The following is a 19,465-nucleotide window of genomic DNA, read 5'->3' as shown; positions in this document are numbered from 1 at the left end:
ATTAACTAGTTACACACAAGATATCCTCATTAAGACTTGACAGCTGATTCTCAGAAACCACGAAGACAAGGAGGCAGTGGGATGGCATATTTAAAGTTCCTAAAGAAAAAGACTGCAAACTAAGAATTATATATCCAGCAAAACTATCCTTCAAAAGTGAAGGAAAATTAAGACATCAGATTTTTTCAAAGGTGAGGGAGTTTACTACCAGTAGATCTGCCCTACGAGAAATGTTAAAAAGAGTTCTTCAGGTTGAAATTAAAGGATATTAGGCAGTAACTCAAAGACAAGAAAAATAAAGAACACTAGTAAAGGTAACTTCATAAAAGCCAGCTTTGCTTTATTGTACTTTTGGTTTAGTTTGTAACTTCTCTCTTTTTCCTATATAATTCAAAAGGCAAATGCATAAAATAATAATTATGAATCTATGCTAACAGACATACAAAGTATAAAGACAGGGATTGCACTGAATCTGTAGATCACTTTGAGCAGTACTGTTATATTAACAATATTAAATTCTTCCAATCCATGAACATCGGCTATCTTTCCCATGTCTTGTCTTCTTTAGTTTCCTTCAGCAATATTTTGTGGTTTTCAGTGTATAAGTCTTTTGCCTCCTTGGTTAAATTTACTTCTAAGTATGTTATTATTTTTGATGCTATTATAATTTTTTTTTTAATTTTGGGATTTTTTTTTCATTGCAAGTGTATAGAAATACAACTAATTTGGTGGTGTGGATTATGTGTCTTATCCTGTAACTTTGCTGAATACATTTATGAGATGCAGTGAAAGCAGTGCTAACAGAAAAATTTAGAGCTGTAAACACATATATTAAAAACAAAGATTTCAAATCAATGTATACCTTAAGGAACTAGAAAAAGAAGAGCAACCAACCTAGCTGGCAGAAGAAAGGAAGAAATAAAAGGCCAGAGCATAAATTTTAAAGGAGAATATAAAAACAGTAAAGAAAAGTACACAAAACCAAATTTTTGTGTGTGGATTCTTTTTTCATGTGGATCATCTCAAAAGAGATCATTTTACTTCCTCCTTTCCAATTGGGATGGCTTCTCTTTCTTTTTCCTCCATAATTGCTCTGTCTAAAACCTCTATGTTGAAGAGAAGTGGCAAAAGTGGGCCTCCTTGTTTTGTTTCTGATCTTAGAGGAAAACCTTTCAGTTTTTCACCACTGAGTATAATGCTAGCTGTGGGTTTTTCGTATATATAGTGCCTTTGTCAGACTGAGGAACTGCCCTTCTATTCCTAGTTTATTGAGTGATTTTTATCACTACAGGTGTTGAATTTTGTTAAGTGCTTTTTCTGCATCAATTGAAATCATCGTGTAGCTCCATTCGTTCTTTTAATGTGATATATTACACTGATTTTCATGTTTCGTATCTTTGTCCTGTCTTGGTGTTAATCCCATTTGATCATGGTGTATAAACCTTTTAATAAGCTCCTGGGTTCTGTCCGCTAGTCTTTTGTTGAGGATTTTTACATCCATATTTATAAGGGATATTGATCTGTAGTTTTCTTGTAGTGTCTTAGTCTGGCTTTGGTATTAGGATAATGCTGGTCTCACAGAATGAGTTACTAAGTCTTCTATACTCTTCAGTTTTTTGGGAGAGTTTAAGAAGGATTGTTATTTATTCTTTAAATGTTTTATAATATTCCTTAGTTAAACTATCTAGTCCTTGGCTTTTCTTTGTTGGGAGATTTTGATTACTGATTCAATATTCATACTAGCTACAAGTCTATTCAAATTTTCTGTTTCTTCTTGGGTCAATTTGTGTAGATTGGATGTTTCTAGAAGCTTGTCCATTTCATTTAGGCTATCCAATTTGTTGGCATACAATTACTCATAATACTCTCTTATAATCCTTTCCATTTCCATAAAATTAGCAGAAATGTCCCTACTTTTATTTATGATTTTAGTAATTTGAGTCTTCTTTAGTCTTAGTCCTTCTAGCTAAATATTTGTCAATGTTGTTGACCTTTACAAAGAAAAAATTTTTGGTTTTGTAGATTTTTCTCTATTATTTTTAATTTCTTTCTTTTTTTTTTTTTGAGTTAACTGCTGCCAATCCTCCTCTTTTTGCTGAGGAAGACTGGCCCTGAGCTAACATCCGTGCCCATCTTCCTCCACTTTATATGTGGGACACCTACCAAGCATGGCTTGCCAAGCGGAGCCATGTGTGCACCTGGGATCTGAGCCAGCGAACCCCAGGCCACCGAAGCAGAACGTGTGTACTTAACCGCTGTGCCACCAGGCCGGCCCCTAAATTCTTCATTTTTTAAAAATCTTTGCTCTAGAATTTTTTTTTTTCTTCTCTCAGCTTAGGTTGTTCGGTCTTCTTTTTCTAGTTCATTAAGTTATACAGGTAGGTCATTGATTTGAGATCTTTGTTTTTAATGTATGTGTTTACAGCTCTAAATTTTCCTCTTAGCTTTGTTTTCACTGCATCTCATAAAGTTTGGTATGTCGTGTTTTTCTTTTCATTTGTCTCAAGATACTGTCTGACTTCACCTTTGACCTGTTGTTTGTTTAAAAGCGTTTTAACTTTCATATATTTGTGAATTTTCCAGTTTTCCTCCTGTTATTGATTTCTAGTTTCATTTCCTTGTGATTGGAAAAGATACTTTGTACAATTTCAACCTTTTTCAATTTGTTGATATTTACTTTGTGGCCTAACATATGGTATATCCCTGGGAATGTTCCATGTGCACTTGAAAAGAATGTGTACACTGCTGTTGTTAAGTGGGGTCTTCTGTGTGTGTCTGTTAGTTTTAACTAATTTATAGAATTGTCAAATCCTGTTTGCTGCTTAATCTGCTGTGTGATTGTTTTATCTGTTATTATAAGTGTGATATTTAAGCACTGTCTATTTCTCTCTTCAATTCTGTCAATTGTTCGTTCATATATTTTGGGTCTCTACAAATAGAAGCATACCTATTTATAATCGTTATATCATCTTGCCCTACTGAACCTTTTATCAACATATAATGTCCCTCTTTGTCTCTTATAACTGTTTTTTTAAAATTTGAAATGTATTTTGTCCAATGATAATATAGCCACTCAGCTTTCTTTGGGTTACTATTTGCCTGGAATATGTTTTTCTGTCCTTTTGCTTTCATCTTCTTTGGGTCCCTACATCTAAAGATAGAGTCTCTAATCGACAATGTATAGGTGGGTCTTGTTTGTTTGTTTGTATGTATGTATGTATGTATGTATTTTTATTTAATTTTTAATTTATTTTTTATTTTTTTACTGATTGATTGATTGATTGATTGAGGAAGATTAGCCCTGAGCTAACTACTGCCAATCCTCCTCTTTTTGCTGAGGAATATTGGCCCTGAGCTAACATCCGTGCCCATCTTCCTCTACTTTATATGTGGGTCACCTACCACAGCAGGGCTTTTGCCAAGGGGTGCCATGTCCGCACCTGGGATCCAAACCGGCAAAGCCCAGACCGCTAAGAAGTGGAATGTGCGAACTTAATCGCTGCGCCACTGGGCGGGCCCCTATTTTTTTGAGGAAGATTAGCCCTGAGCTAACTGCTGCCAATCCTCCTCTTTTTGCTGAGGAAGATTGGCCCTGAAGTAACATCCATGCGCATCTTCCTCCACTTCATATGTGGGACGCCTACCACAGCATGGCTTGCCAAGCAGTGCCATGTACGCACCTGGGATCCGAACAGACGAACCCCGGGCCGCCCAAGCAGAACATGCACACTTAACCACTGTGCCACCAGGCCGGCCCCGTTTTATTTTTTTATATTCAATCTGCCACTGCCTTTTTTAAATAGAAAAGTTCACTCCATCTATATTTAACGTCATTACTGATAAGGAAGGATTTACTTCTGCCATTTACCTATTTATTTTCTATATGTCTTATAATATTTTGTTCCTCAATTCCTCCATTACAGCCTTTTTTCATATTTAGGTGATTTTTTTTGTAGTATACCATTTAGATTCCCTTCCTTCATTTTCTGTGTATTTTATTAGTTATTAGTGGTTACTTTAGGGATTAGAATTAAAATCTTAAATTACAACAATGTCATTTGAATAATACCCACTTTATTTCAATAGTGTACAAACACTCTGCTTCTATATACGTCTCTGTTTCTCTCCCTATCAAAATCCCAAAAAGTGTTTTTTACAAAAACAGAAAAACATTCTAAAATTCATAAGGAATCTCAAGGGGACCACATATAGCCAAAATGATGTTGAAGAAGAACAAAGTTGGAGGACTCATACTTCCTGATTTCAAAACTTACTACAAAGTGACAATATTCAAAACAGTGTGGTCCTGGCATAAAGACAGGTATATAGACTACTGGAATAGCAATCTCTCATTTATATGGTCAATCCATTTTTGACAAGTACTGTATCCATTCAATGGAGAAAGGACAGTCTTTCAACAAATGATGCAGGGAAAACTGGATATCCACATGGAAAACAATGAAGTTGGACCCTTACCTTACACCATCTACAAAAATTAATTCAAAATGCATCAAAGACCTAAATTTAGGAGCTAAAGATATAAAACTCTCAGAAGAAAACACATGTGAAAATATTCAAGACCTTGGATTAGGCAATGATTTCCTAAGTATGACACCAAAAACACAAGCAAAAAAGGAAAAAATACATTAACAGACTTCACCAAAATTAAAAACTTCTGGGATATATAAAGAATTCATACAATTCAACAACAGAAAAGACAAACAACTCAAGGAAAGGACTTGAATAAACATTTCTTCGAAGAAGATATATAAATGGCTAATAAGCTCATGAAAAGATGCTTAACATCATTACATATTAGGGAAACACACATAAAAACTATAATCACACACCACTTCACACCCAGTAGGATGACGATTATGAAAGAAACAGAAAATAACAAGTGTCGATGAGGATGTGGAGAAATCAGAATGCTCATGCATTACTAGTAAGAATGTAAAATGGTGCAGCCGCTGTGGTAGACGGTTTAGACGCTCCCCAAAAAGTTGACCATAGAAGTACCATATGACCCAGCAATGCCATTCCTACTATATACCCAAAAGAATTGAAAACAGGGACTCAAACAGATACTTAGAGACCAAAGTTTACAGCAGCACTACTCAAAATAGCCAAAAGATGGAAACCCCCATCAACAAACAAATGGATAAACAAAATTTATATACATATACAATGGAATATTATCCAGCTACAAAAGGAAGGAGATTCTGATACATGCTACAATATGAATGACCACTGAAAACATTATGCTAAATGAAATAAGCCAGACACAAAAGGATAAATATCTGTCTGATTCCGCATACATGAGCTATCTAGAATAGGCAAATTCACAGAGACAGAAAGTAGAATAGAGGTGGCCAGGGACAGAGGGAAGAGGGAATGTGGAGTTAATTCTTTTTTTGGGGGGCGAGTTAATTCTTAATGGGTACAGATTTTCTCTTTGGGATGATGAAAAAGTTCTGAAAAGAAATAGTGGTGATGGTTACACAACATTGTGAATATACTTAATGCCAGTGAATTGTACACTTAGGAAATGGTTAAAATGGTAAATTTTATGTTATGCATATTTTACCACAAATTTTTAAAAAATCAATTGTAGTTTAATATACAAGGAGCAAACATCAGAAATTGAAATTTTTTAAACTGCAACGAGGGACAAAAATTTAAAAAAATGAGGAAGACTATAAATTGGAAACTACAAGTCAATGCAGTAGAAAATTAAAGATGACCTAAATAAATGGAGAGATACACTACGTGTGTGGGTCAGAAGACTCAACATTGTTAAGGTAACAATTCTTCCCAAACTGAGCCAGACAATCAACACGACCCCCAAAAATCCCAGAAACTCATCTATTTTAAGAAATTGACAAGCTGATTCTAAAATAGCTATAGAGGGGCCAGCCTGGTAGTGTAATGGTTAAGTTTACGCGCTCTGCTTCGGTGACCTGGGATTTGTGGGTTTGGATCCCAGGCATGGACCTACACACCACTTATCAAGCCATGCTGTGGCGGCATCCCCTATACAAAATAGAGGAGGACTGGCAATAGATGTTAGTTCAGGACCAATCTTTCTCACCAAAACATAAAATAAAATACATATAGAAGTGCAAAGGACCCAGAAGAGCCAAAACGTCTTCAAAAAGGAAGAATAAAGCTGGAAGACTAACACTACCAGATTACATGTCTTATTATAAAGCTATAGTAATCAAGACAGTGTGGCAGTGGCATCAAGATAGAAAAACAGATTAACGAACAGAATGCAGAATAAAGAAATGAATTCACACATATACGGACAACCAATTTTCAACAAAGGCAAAAAGATAATCCAGCAGAGAAAGGATAGCCTTATCAATGGTGCTGAAACAACTGGATATATATATATGGAAAAGAATTAACCTGATCCATACCTCACACCATATATAAAAATTAACTCAAAATGGATATAAATCCAAATGTAAAAAACTTAAAACTAAAAACTAGAAAAAAACCTGGAAGATAATCTTTGTGTCCTTGGGTTAGGCAAATATTTCTCAGACAAAACATCAAAAGCATGATCCATGTAAGAAAAAATTAATAAATTGGCCTTCAAAATCAAAAACTTCTGCTTTTTCAAAAAGGACATTGTTTAGAGAATGAAAAGACAAGCCAGTACATTATGGAAGAGGGAGAAAAAGGAGTAGTGTCACAGTGGAGAAACCTGACAAACACTACCTCAGCCAGGTGCTTGAGGCCAACACAACAGTCATAAATCATGTTTACAGCATGCACCCTTGAGAGGATGTTTGATGTGAAGAAAATGGCACTTTACCTGCTATCTTTCTCTCAATAATCCATAACCCGATTCTAATCTAATCACAAGAGAAAACATCAGACAAATTCCTATACAGCGGCATCCTACAAAGTAAGTGACTAGTACGCCCCAAAATTGTCAGGATCACCAAAAATGAGGAAAGTCTGAAAACCCATCACAGGCAAGAGACATGACAACATGATGCAATGTGGTATCTGGATGAGATCTTGGACATTAAGTAAAAACTAAAGAAATCTAAATAAACTATGGACTTTAGTTAATAATAATGTATTAATATTAGTTCCCACGAATTGTAACAAAAGTATCATATTAATGTAAATGTTATATTAATGTAAAAGTATCATATTAATGTAAAATGTTAATAAAGGGGAAACTGGGTGTGAAGTATATGGGAACTCTCTAAACTATCTTCTCAATTCTTCTGTAAATCTAAAGCTTCTAAAAAATAAAGTCCATACCAAAAAACAGCAACAAAAAAAGGCAAGTCACAGACCTGGAGAAAACATTTCTAAATCATGTATCAGATGAAGGACTTGTATCCAGAACTTATAGAAAACTCTCAAAATTTCAATAATAAAACAAACAATGCAATGTTTAAAAGGAGCAAATGATTAGAAGAGACACTTCACCAAAGAAAATATACAGTGGTAAACAGGCACACGAAAAGATGCTCAGAATCATTAGTCATTAGAAAAATGAAATTAAAACCATGAGACATCACTACACACCTATGAGACTGGCTAAAATTAAAAAGACAGCCTACACCAAGTGTTAGCAAGGCTGTGCAACTCTCATGTACGGCTGGTCGGGAGGTAAGTGGTGCAACCACTTTGGAGAACGGTTTGGCAGTGTCTTAAAAAGTTAAATACACACCTATCATATGATCCAACCATTTCACTCCTAGGTATTTACCCAAGAGTAATAAAAGCTTATGTCCTTACAAAGACTTCCACACAAATCTTCATAGCAACTTTATCTGTAATAGCCCCAAATGGAAACAACACATAAGATCCATCAGAAAATCCACTGATAAACAAATTGTGATGCACCCCAAAAAAGGAACAGTACTAGTAACAATAAGGTACGAACTGATACACACAAGAATATGAATGTATCTCAAAATAACTATTGGTGAAAAAAAGCAAACAAAAAGTATACAGTATATGATTCTATTTATAAAATAACTAGAAAATGCAAACTAATCTACAATGACAGAGTAGATCAGGTGTTGGTAGAAGGGGGGAAAATGGCACAAAGGGACTTGAGGAAACTTCTGAGAGTGATGAACACATTCATTACTTTGATTGTGGTGCTGGTGATTTCACGTGTATATGTATGTCAATACTTAGCCAACTGTACACTTTAAATATATACAGTTCATTGTATGTCAATTACATCTCAATAAAGCTGTTTGCAAAAAATTCCAATATATTAACATGGAAAAAATTCCCTGATTATACGAGAAAGAAAAAAAAAGGCTGTAAGACAGTATGCATATTTTTGTCCAAAAATGTTTTACATATATATTCATGTTTGTGTATGCATAAAATACGTTTAGATGAAGTTACTTCTTACTGCATGTACTTCTTTTCTGCTTGAATCTTGCACCATAATATCTACTACTTTTATTATAAAAACTTCCAATTTTTCTTTAAAAAATTCTAAAAATAAAGACTATATAATGATGATAAAATAATAATTACAATCACGTAAAAGTTATTTTTAAAAGAACAATAAATTTTTGTTATACAATAATGTGATGAAAATAATTTTAAGGACAGACAATAGCTTGGCCTTAAATCAACCAAAATAGTATCAGTAGTTGTGTTACCCTGGCTGGACTACAAATTTCCTTAAAATAATTTCGATTTCCCAAATTTTCTGTAATATGCTTATATTTCATAAGTAAATAAAAATGAAACAATAGTCTTTCATTTTGAAATCATTCCAAATTAGTGCCAGAAATCCACAAATCAAATTAGTAAAGGGCTTCTTACCTAAGTTAGCATTTCTGAGCATGCTGACCAGTGCTGGCATAAGCTGAAACTCAAATGTTCTTCGGACTCCACAGTGGCTGCAGGCTGGGGGCTCAGAGGCTTCCGATGTAGGGCAGGTCAAAAAAAGTGGTTCTCCACTCCAGGAATACCTGGGGCAAGGAAACAAAGAACTCTGAAACAAGGCCACATACAAGTCATGTTCCAACAACTAAGACTTTGCAAACTTTCTTTCAGCAAAACTAGAGAACAAAGAAAATCTAAAGACCCAAAAACTAGCAGCAAGCCTGTAAAGCACAGCAAGGTATCTGAACTCTTATCAATGCCTGATTCAAAGTCTGGAAGAAGACACTAAAGCCAATGTTGAACTGAATCTAAAGAAAACTGCAACAAAGCCCACTCAGCCCGCCTGCAGATTCCCTCCACACTATTGGCCTTACAGAAGGAGTATGTCCTTCTAAGGAGTAAATATTTACAAATTAAAACCACAAGGAAATACTACAACACATCTTCCAGAATGGCTAAAATTAAACAATGACCATACCAAGTATCGGCAAGGATGTGGAGGAACTACAATTCTTTTTTTTTTTAAAGATTGGCACCTGAGCTAACAACTGTTGCCAATCTTCTTTTTTTTTTTCCTGCTTTTATCTCTCCAAATCTCCCCAGCACATAGTTGTACACTTTTAGTTGTGGGTCCTTCTAGTTGTGGCATGTGGGACACTGCCTCAGCGTGGCCTGATGAGCAGTGCCATGTCTGTGCCCAGGATCTGAATCAGCAAAACCCTGGGCCACCAAAGCGAAGTACACAAACTTAACCACTCAGCCACAGGGCCGGCCCCCAGAACTACAATTCTTATGCCCTCCTGAAGGGAATGTAAATGGTATAACCACTTTAGAAAACGGTTTGGCTGTTCCTTAAAAACTTAAACACCTAAGATCCAAGCATTTTAATCCTAGATATTTACCCAAGAGAAATGAAAGCATATGTCCATACAAAGATTTAAACACTGTTTACAGAAGCTTTATTTATAATTGCCAAAAAGTGGAAACAACCAAAACATCCATCAACAGGTGAAAGGATAAACAAATTGTAGTCTATCCACACAATGTATATTACACAGCAGTAGAAATGAATGAACTATTGATACATGCAACAAGGATGAATCTTGAAATTATACTGAGTGAAAGAAACAGACTCCCCTCCACCCCCAAAATAGTATATCCTGTATGACTTCATTCATATAAATTTACAGAAAATGTACTAAGTTATAATGACAAGAAGACTAGCAGTTGCCTGGGAATGGGGGCGGGCCACAGGACAGGGCAAGAGAGAGACCTTACAAAGGAGTATGAAGAAACTTTTAGGGGGTGACAGAAGTTTATTACCTTGATTATGGCAATGGTTTCACGGGTGTATACACATATCAAAACTTAGCAAAGTGTATGTTTTAAATACGGGCAGTTTGCTGTATGTCAACTGCACCTCAATAAAGGTATTTAAAAAGGGTTGTAAACACACACTTCACTAAAGAAGATATACAGATGACAAGCACATGAAAAGATTCTCAATGTCATTAGTTATTAGAAAAATGAAAATTAAAACCAGAAGGAAATACCACTATCATCTACCAGAATGTTTAAAATTAAAAAGATTGACAATATTTTTTTTAAACCACCACCAGGCTAAGTTTTTCACTGACAATCACTCTTGTACTCAATGTACTTTAATATTTGCAAATTTAGCTCTTATTTCATTTGGGGGAAATTCCCTATTTTATCTTTGAATATTATTTTTGATCCATTTGTTCAGTTCTCTATTTTGGATACCAATTATCCTTATAGTAATTATCTTTATCAATCTTCCATATATATCATCTTCTGATTGCTTTCTTTTTCTTCTGCTTTCACTGGATTACCTCAAGTCTTTTCTCTAAATCAGTACTTTGATTTTCAGCCAAGTCTATTATGCTCCTTATATTCTAACGTTATTAGATATGTAATGGTCTGTGGCTTGGTTTCCTTAGCAATTCAAAGCTACTTTATTTTCTCACCTTTAACTCTTGGTTTTATTGAATTCATTTTCTTATGAAGTTGTTCTACATTTTGAAAAACCTGCTGGGTTAATGTGTTCCTTAAATTATGTTTTCTTCTAGACATGGTTCTCAGTTCATTTTTGTATGTACTGTTCATGTCTTTAATTTTACCGCCCACATTACGATTACATGAGTGGCATACCATTTTTCATCTAGCTCATGCCTAAGGGGGCAACTCTGTTCAGAGCATCCATTTGCTCCTAAGTGGTATGTGGGATTTCTTACTGATTTCAGGTCAATCTCCTATCTGAGGTCTGTTCTTTCCCCTCCTCTCCAAGAGTATGTTTCATTTCCTCTACTTCTCTGTAGATGGTAAAAGACAGAGAATTGGGGTAGAGACGTAGTTCTGCTAAGACCTGTAGTTCGCAATCTTTACTAAAACACCTGGGCTTTGCTTTTACTTGTGAGACGGTGTAAAATGTCTTATACGTCAGGAGAGATCCCACTCTAATGGGGGAGAAATGGCTCTTGACACCCCTATCATCACTCTAGGCTCATCACAGAACCAGCACCTTTTGCTTCTGAGAGGCAATCCCTAACTCCCTGTGCCATCACCCCACCTCACCCAGTTCTTTGGCCCACAGCCAGTTCCACTACCCCCCACACCAGACGATAGAGACTCTCCTCCTGTTTGCTTCTGTCCAGATTCAGGATTATTACTCACAATTCTCAGGATTTTGTGGATTAATCAGTATATTCTGCAGAGGTGAGAGAAGAGGGCTGCATGGTTAGAACTTGCACTAAACCATACCAGAAATTTCTGTACCTTTCTCTGTGAAGAGTAAACTAATTACTTACATAAATACATGTGAAACACTCAGAAATGTATTAGACAGTTAATGATATTATATCCTGGGCTGCCAGTTTGAATTTTATGGTACTAAGTCCCTTTCCTTATTTCACTGCTGATGGAAGGGATTTTCTTTTTGATATTTATTTGGTTTTTCTATTTTATTTTTGGCTGACTTTTAGCTCTTAGATTCATTGTGTCAGCTATTAGGGGAGAAAGACCATTTGACTTCACTCTGCCTACTTTATCCCAATCCATTTTTACAAGTTTTCACTATGTTGCTAACTATTTTTATACACTATACCTGCTGGCAATGTCATTTCCTCTGAGGCCAACCTGACATCCTACTTAAAACAGCTCTGTTTTATTTTCCTCATCTATCACTTCCAGAAATCATGCAACATGTATATTTATTTTTAATCTCCCTCACTAGAATGTAAAATCTATAAAAACATGGACTTTTTGTCATTTCCTGCTGTTTCTGCAGCATCAATAATAGTGTCTGGCATTTAGAATAGACTCACTAAATATTTGTTGGACGAATGAACAGGCTTTACCTCACTGAATCCTCCCAAACATCCTGTAAAGTAAGTATTAGGCTCATCTTACAGAAGGTTAATTCAGGGGCCGGCCCCAGGGCCTAGTGGTTAAGTTCGGCATGCTCCACTTCAGCGGCCTGGGTTCAGTTCCCAGGTGTGCACCTGTACCACTTGTCGGCAGCCAGGCTGTGGCAGCAACCCACATACAAAATAGAGGAAGACTGGCACAGATGTTAGCTCAGGGCGAATCTTCCTCAGCAAGAAAAAAAAAAAGAAAGAAAGAAAGAAAAGAAAAGTTTAAATAAAAAAAGGGTAATTCATCTCCCCAACCCAAGTCTTCTAATGCCAAAACCAAGGCTCTCTTCATCCCCACCTTGTTTGAAAAGGTGTTGGCTCCACCAAAGACTCATGAAGTACCTACTATACACAAGCACTGTGCTTTGCATAAGAATTACATACTGTCCTCACTGCCAAAGAATTTACAGAAATCAGGTAATTCAGCAGACCCTTGTCCTAAGATCATGAAGAACGCATAAATATGCCAATGCTACTAACAGAGCCTAACAGATCTCTGCTTCCCCAGAACACTGCATAGTGGATTTCAAACAATAGCCAGTGTTCGTAAATGTCTCACAGAGTATTCTCACTCATCACCTCATTTAACTCTCACAGGATTCCTAGGAAATAGGTAGTTATATCATCACCCTCATTTTAGAGGCGAGGCACTGGGAGAACAAAGGTTAAGTGACTTGCCCAGGGACCCACAACTAGAAACGGAACACCTCGGCCTTGAACTTCCAAGGCCTCGGGTTCAATGTTCTATGAGCACTTGTCATTTACTACAAAAGTAATATGTCTTCAATACACAAAACTTGTAAAGTAGAATGCACAGAGGAAACGAAATCAAAGCTATTATCAGTAACAAAGATTTAATTGTAAAGATGTAGATTAAATTGACGAGGACACACACTGCAGTCCGAGAAAAATCAAGACCCCTGTGCTCCAGATAACAGCCTCCTAAACCTCCATCTCCAGAACAGCATCAACGCTCGTCCAACTTCACAAGCCAGAACCTCAAAACCACTTTTGCTGCCTTCTAATCTTTTACTCTCACATCCAGTGGCCACCAAGACTTGCCATTACACGAACGTCTTCCATATTTATCCTCTCCTTCCCATATCCTCTGCCATGATCCAAACCCTTTCACCATCTCTCACCTGGATTCCTTTTCTCTAATCTCAGAGCAAACATATCATTCCCCTGGCATTCATTGGTTACACAATAAAGTACAAACTGTTTAGTACGAAATGGACTGAAAACATACTAGTCAAGCACCTAATCCATGCCAGTACCAGGTACCAAGTATGGGGAGCACCTAGTCTGGCAAGGAAGGAAGACAACAAGGGTGTATGTCTTTCTAAAGGAGGTCAAGATATGGAGCTGTGGAAGCAAAGGAGAACGAACAGTCTTTCAGCCAAGCTACTGTCACTTCAGACACCTTGACGTCCAGCTCACTCAATTGCCCCCACTCCATCACTATGTACTTGGGTACCTTTTTCTTTAGTCAGTGACCAACCTGTGACTCAGAGCATCCTTGCCCTTTAGTCCCTCCAGCAGGACTGAGGGCCCAAGTCTGTCTCTCCTGCATGATGCCTTCCCTGATGCACCAAGGCAGAGGCCTCTGATCCCTCCACTGTGCTCCTGGACACTTGCTCACAGCTCTCCTGGGCACTCGTCATAGCGTATAGTGTTGTCCGCTCCCTGACCAGGCTAGGTACTTTTGTGGCCAGCACCAACGGCAGTGGTTATGGTCGTCCTCCCACCCCAGCACACAGTAACTCAGCCCTTCAGTAGCAGGGGCTCCGTGTGGGCAATGAGTCTCACTGGGGAAGAGGCCCCTCCCAGAGGGTGGTCTCCAGAAACACCGTCACTACTGAGGTAGCAGATGCTTAAAAATATGTGTTCAATCTGAAAATTCTGTAGAACGTATCATAATTTGGGCATGCTTTCATGAGGGCACGTGTGTTATGAGATTTCTAGTTGCCATATCTAACTAAAACAAGGAGAAAAAATAAACCGAATTTCACCAATAAAATTAGGATGTAGGAATCACCAGTAAAGCCTGACTTTGTAACTAGGTAGTAAAAACTACAGTTAAACAATATACATCAAGAACCTTTAAACTTCAAATCGTTGATCCTGAATTTCACTTCTAGAACTAGATCATGGGAAATCATAAAAAATTCTAGGATTTATGAAGGGGATGTGTAATGCAGAATTAAACTGTGAAACAAACTAGACGGGAGCAATTAAATACCCAACAATATATCCATAAGGAAGGTCAAAAAACAAACAAATCAAGAAAATTAATCATAATAAAGGGCTGATTTCCTTAACATCATAACAGATCCTAGAAATCAGAAGGACCAAGAAGTTACGGAAAAATGGGTAAAGAATATGAATAGACAGAAATGATTCAAAAACATAAAGATGCTCATAATAAGAAAAAAGCAAAATAAAATTATACTAAGATGCCCTTTTTCACCTTTTATTGGCAGAAACACAAAAGCATGAAGCTCACACTTACAAATTATCAAGCTATGGGAAGATAGGCACTTACACATCGCCAGTAGGAATTAAAGCTGACAGGAGAGCAATAGGAATTAAGGTCCAAGGGAGTCACTTTGGAGCTATCAATCAAAATTACAACTGCACATACCCTTTCGCTTAACTAGGCCACTTCAGAGAACGTAACCTTCAGATACACGTGCATACATGCAAACTGACATAGGTACAAGGTTGTTCATTAGCGTAAGTTATAACAGCAAAAGTTTAGAAACAACATTAAATGTCTATCAACAAGGAAAACAGATGAGGGACTAAACTACTATGAAGCGCTTTTTTTTTCCCTGAGGAAGATTGGCCCTGAACTAACATTTGTTGCCAATCTTCCTCCTTTTTTCACTTGAGGAAGATTAGCCCTGAATTAACATCTGTGCCAATCTTCCTCTATTTTATATGTGGGTTGCCACCACAGCATGGCTGACGAGTAATGTAGGTCCATGCCCAGGATCTGAACCCGTGAACCTGGGCTGCCAAAGCAGAGCACACCAAACTTAACCACTATGCCATGGGGCTGGCCCCTAAATATTTTTTTTTTAAAACAAAGCTCTCAATGTACTAAAGAAGATACAGTACTCCTACATACAGTGTAGAGTTAAAAAAGCAGGATACAGAATGTGTCTAGAATGCTTCCTTTTGTGTAAAAAAATGTAACGTAATCATATTTGCTCATACATGCATAAAGAGACTCCTTAAGCACACACAGAAAACCAGCAATATTTTTGAACCTTATGAATGTACTACCTATTGAAAATTTAAGTTTAAAAAACGCAGAAAAAAACTTTTCGAGAAATTGTTATAGGAAAACCCTCCATATCTATGAATATTATTGAAAAAGAAAACAATTATAAATACCCTATGATCCAAATTATGTTTTTAAAAAATACACAATACCTTCCTACATGCATGCATCCAAATGCATAATAAATGAGTGAACATAATATACTAAAATCTTAGCCTCTTGGTTTGGGGACCATTGTGGATTTTGGATTTCTTGTTATAATTTCCTAACACGTGTTACTAACATGTGTTTTCCTAACACGTATTACTTTTATAATCAAGAAAAACACTAAAATAAAATGTGCTTTTACCTCAAAATCTGCTCCTGACAAACAGCAATTCTCTTCATGAATTTGTAAAATATCTTATCTCCACTTTTAATTATGGTCTTCTCATATTTTTCATCACCATCACTAGGAAGACTAAAAAGAGAAACAGGAAACACTTGTGTCTATATCCAGAGAACTGCAGGATTTAGAAGATTAAACAAGATAATTTTCTTTAAAAAATAATTTTACCAAAGCAATATATGCACACAATTTAAATATCAAAAATGTAATACCTTATAACGCACAACAGTAACCCCTGCCCCACCCTTCTCCCAAGGCCTGCTCCCTGGCCGTTTTCAACCCTAGGGTAATTATCTGCAATTTAAAAAGTCATTATGCCCTCTGACTCTCCATTTCTTTTTCCATTCTGGATTATTTTCAAACACTAATATGTCTTCATGCATTCCAACATTACTCTGAAAAAGCTTACAAATGAAACAGCTCTCGTAAAGAACCAGGTTATCTCTCCAAATATCCTGTTGCACTTCTTTTCTAAGAGCAAAAATGATCGTTCTTACTTCTTTAGAGGGCTTTGGTTTATAAAGCCTTTCAAGACTACTCTCTCACTTGACTCCCAAACCACCTGATGAGATGTACAACAGAGATATCAATATCACGCCCATTTTACAAGTGAGGACTGGGGCTCTGGGAGGGTCTCCGAGGTCCTAGGCCGGTTCTTGAGCCACAGCCGAGAGTCAATAAACAAACGGCATTTTTCTAATTTACCTGTCTCAGCTATACATTTAAAAACAGAAAAGAAAGTTAAAGAGATAGTGAACACATCTTTCTCTGTAAATACTTGGTATCCCTAACTTCTGATGGTTCATTTTCTTGAGGCTCCTTATAAATACATCAAAGTGTTTTCAAGTTATCTCAAGGGGGGCTGATAAGATCCCCTTGTCTCTGTCTCTCTTTCTCATCCAAGAGGAGTAAATCAGAAAGGTCCTACGCACACAAGCACTGCCTGAAAAAGTCTCTCCAGGTACCAGGGTAAAACTACACATACCTACTGCGGCAGCTTCCTGATCAAGTCACCTCTCAACCTCAGCAGCACATTCTCACCTTTGGGAAAGCAACTGTTCCACATCAATTCCTTCTCTCTGTTGATATTCCCTCAGAAGGCTATGAGCGTGATCGAGACTGACAAAGCCCCTGTAATCATCCTCATCTACGACACAGATGTAGTAGGGCAGGAACTGCGGCACCACAGAAGGCAAAGCCACTCCTTCCCCAGGAGGCGCAGGAGGAGCAGCACCCGGAACGGCATCCTGCAAGTGGAGGTCTTGGAGCTGGGCTGTCCAGTCTGTGTCTTTGGCACTGTTGGAATCATTTCCAAAATCCAGGGTAGGCTGTGGTGGAGATGCCTCCTCACCGTCACCTCCCCAGTCATCTGCACCTTCACACCAATCCTCAGCTGCGAGGCCATTTTCCTGCTTCTAGAAGAATATCCAGTGAATGAGGTTCAAGCACACTTGGGTGATCTCACCCATTCCCTACTCATCCCTTCAATTTCCTGAGCGCTGTAAGGGAGCCTTCACACCAGCCCCTTCCCCCTGGCACTCTGATTCAACTTCCTGGACCTCATTTACTCAAAAGTATGTTGGAGGTGACAAGTATTGTCTTTCCTTTCAGCGGCTGTATGGCAGACATCGTGGTTTATTCAACCAAATGTTCCAAGCTATTTTGGTTGCGCATGCATTGCAGAACCTGGCAGAAAAGAACTACATTTCCCAGACTCCTTAGCAGCTAGGGTGCCAAACATGATCAGGAGCGAGCTAATCAGGTCCACTATAGAGAGACACAAATTTGAGAGAGAGCGAAGTCGAAAGAGAGGCCACGAAGCAAAAGGCAGCCAGTCTGTAAATGGCAGCAGAGCAAGGCTCTGTTGTCAATAGTTCTGACAGGGCAGCTTCCAGCTCACCAGACCACACCTCAGCTTCCTGACTGCACGAGAGGCAACACGGCAACTCTTAGGCCAGTTCCGAGGTGTGGTTCTGGAAGTTGTTTCTGGAATTGCCTCCTCCAACCTACCCAATAAATTAGTAAAAACCTAATTCTAAGTCTGTCTCAGCTTTAAAAAGTCAAAGAGCTTTTCTATTATGCACAAGTGAAGCCTGACAAACACAGGCAGACATCGCTGTCTTCATCTTTTTATTCCTGGTATTGCTAGCACTATGCCTGGCACATATGAAGAACTCAGGGTAAACACGAAGTGACATTTACAGGCAAAGGGAGGCTGAATTTTGTTCCGCAGCTACGAACTTGCCTGACTTTCTGCTTCAATAAATTAAGATTTCATTTTATTTTAACTTGTTTGTTATATATATATACACATACATATATACACGTTGTTATAACGTGTTTGTTACATACATATACACATACATATATATTGTATATATACAGTATACAATACACAGTAAGTATATTTCCTGTAAACACCTATACATGTATGACACACAACCACAAATATGTATATACACAAACTTTTTCCCAAACAAAAATACGCTATGTGCCTCAAGACTTTCAGTGTAGATTAAAACAAACAACTCACAAAACCTCAGGGAAACGGCACTCTGTGGTTTAGGGATGAACAAAAACCATTCAAACGTACCTCAAAAACATGGCTTAAAGTTTGTCCCAAATGACATTCTGGAAAACATCCTCAAATTACAGCAACTCATAACAAGCTAGTCACGACCGCTTTACCTGAGCGTCCAGCGCCTCGTTCTCTCGCACCTGCAGGCATTGGGAGCGGAACACCCTCCAGCTTCGGGGTAAAGAGAAACGGCGGTGAGGGCTCCCCCGCGCCCGCCCGCCGGCGGGCCAGCCCCACGCCGGGGCGCCGGGCGGCCGCCAGCTCCCGCCCCTCCGGGTGAACCCCGCGGGCAGCTCCGCCCCTTCCGCGCCTACCTGCGCGCGCCGCCGCTGCCGCACCGCGGCCGGGGACAGGCGAACACGTGCAGGAGCCGATGAAACGGGGAGCCTTCCAGCGGGCAGTACACCTGCACGACCAGGGCGAGCGGCTGCCTGCAACGTTCGCACACCGGCCTCGGCGCTGCCACGGCGGGCAGGGCGTCCTGAGGGCAGAGGAGCGCTCAGACCCAGAGTGCGCCCCGGGACCTCGCCCGCCCCCTCACCCCGGCGCCCCCCGACCCCCGCTCCGGCGCCCCACCTCACCGGAAGGCCGCCCAGCTTGCTGGCAGTCCAGGCGCCAGGCCCCGTGGGGCGGCCACGCACTGCAGCATCTCGAAGGCCGAGCAGCACTGGCCTCCGAACGGCCGCCATGACGACGGGCGCCCACGTGAAACGGCGAACTACGGCTGCCGAGGTGGGGCGCCTCCCTGCGCACGCGCACCGTTGCCCCTAAGAGCCACCTCCGCCCCCTCAGGAACCGTTCCGAGGATGCTGTGCCCGAGCCCTACAGGGGACTGCTCCTGTCGTGGGCTCAAATCCGGCAGCCCCGGGTGCTATGCACCTCCTAATGCG

The 19,465-nt window shown here is 38.9% G+C and overlaps 1 protein-coding gene across 2 annotated transcripts in view; it reads right to left on the bottom strand.

The window, feature by feature from the left end:
• PDCD2L (programmed cell death 2 like) overlaps positions 1-19,316 on the bottom strand; it is a 28,222-nt gene extending 8,906 nt beyond the window's left edge. The window contains exons 1-6 of one of the 2 annotated variants that reach the window (XM_023649510.2): positions 19,157-19,316; positions 18,890-19,056; positions 18,686-18,746; positions 17,039-17,412; positions 15,959-16,069; positions 8,824-8,972 (exon numbers count right to left, since the gene is read on the bottom strand). In XM_023649510.2, the coding sequence (XP_023505278.1) occupies positions 8,824-8,972; positions 15,959-16,069; positions 17,039-17,412; positions 18,686-18,746; positions 18,890-19,056; positions 19,157-19,264 (970 nt within the window). In that variant the 5' untranslated portion in view covers positions 19,265-19,316. The remainder of the gene's footprint in view (positions 1-8,823; positions 8,973-15,958; positions 16,070-17,038; positions 17,413-18,685; positions 18,747-18,889; positions 19,057-19,156) is intronic. The other variant, XM_023649511.2, reaches the window with a different exon arrangement.
• Between the last annotated feature and the right edge of the window lie 149 nt (positions 19,317-19,465).

The sequence above is a fragment of the Equus caballus genome, chromosome 10 (genome assembly GCF_041296265.1).
Source record: "Equus caballus isolate H_3958 breed thoroughbred chromosome 10, TB-T2T, whole genome shotgun sequence".
Lineage (NCBI taxonomy): Eukaryota > Metazoa > Chordata > Mammalia > Perissodactyla > Equidae > Equus > Equus caballus.
This window is presented reverse-complemented; position numbering and strand designations above follow the sequence as displayed.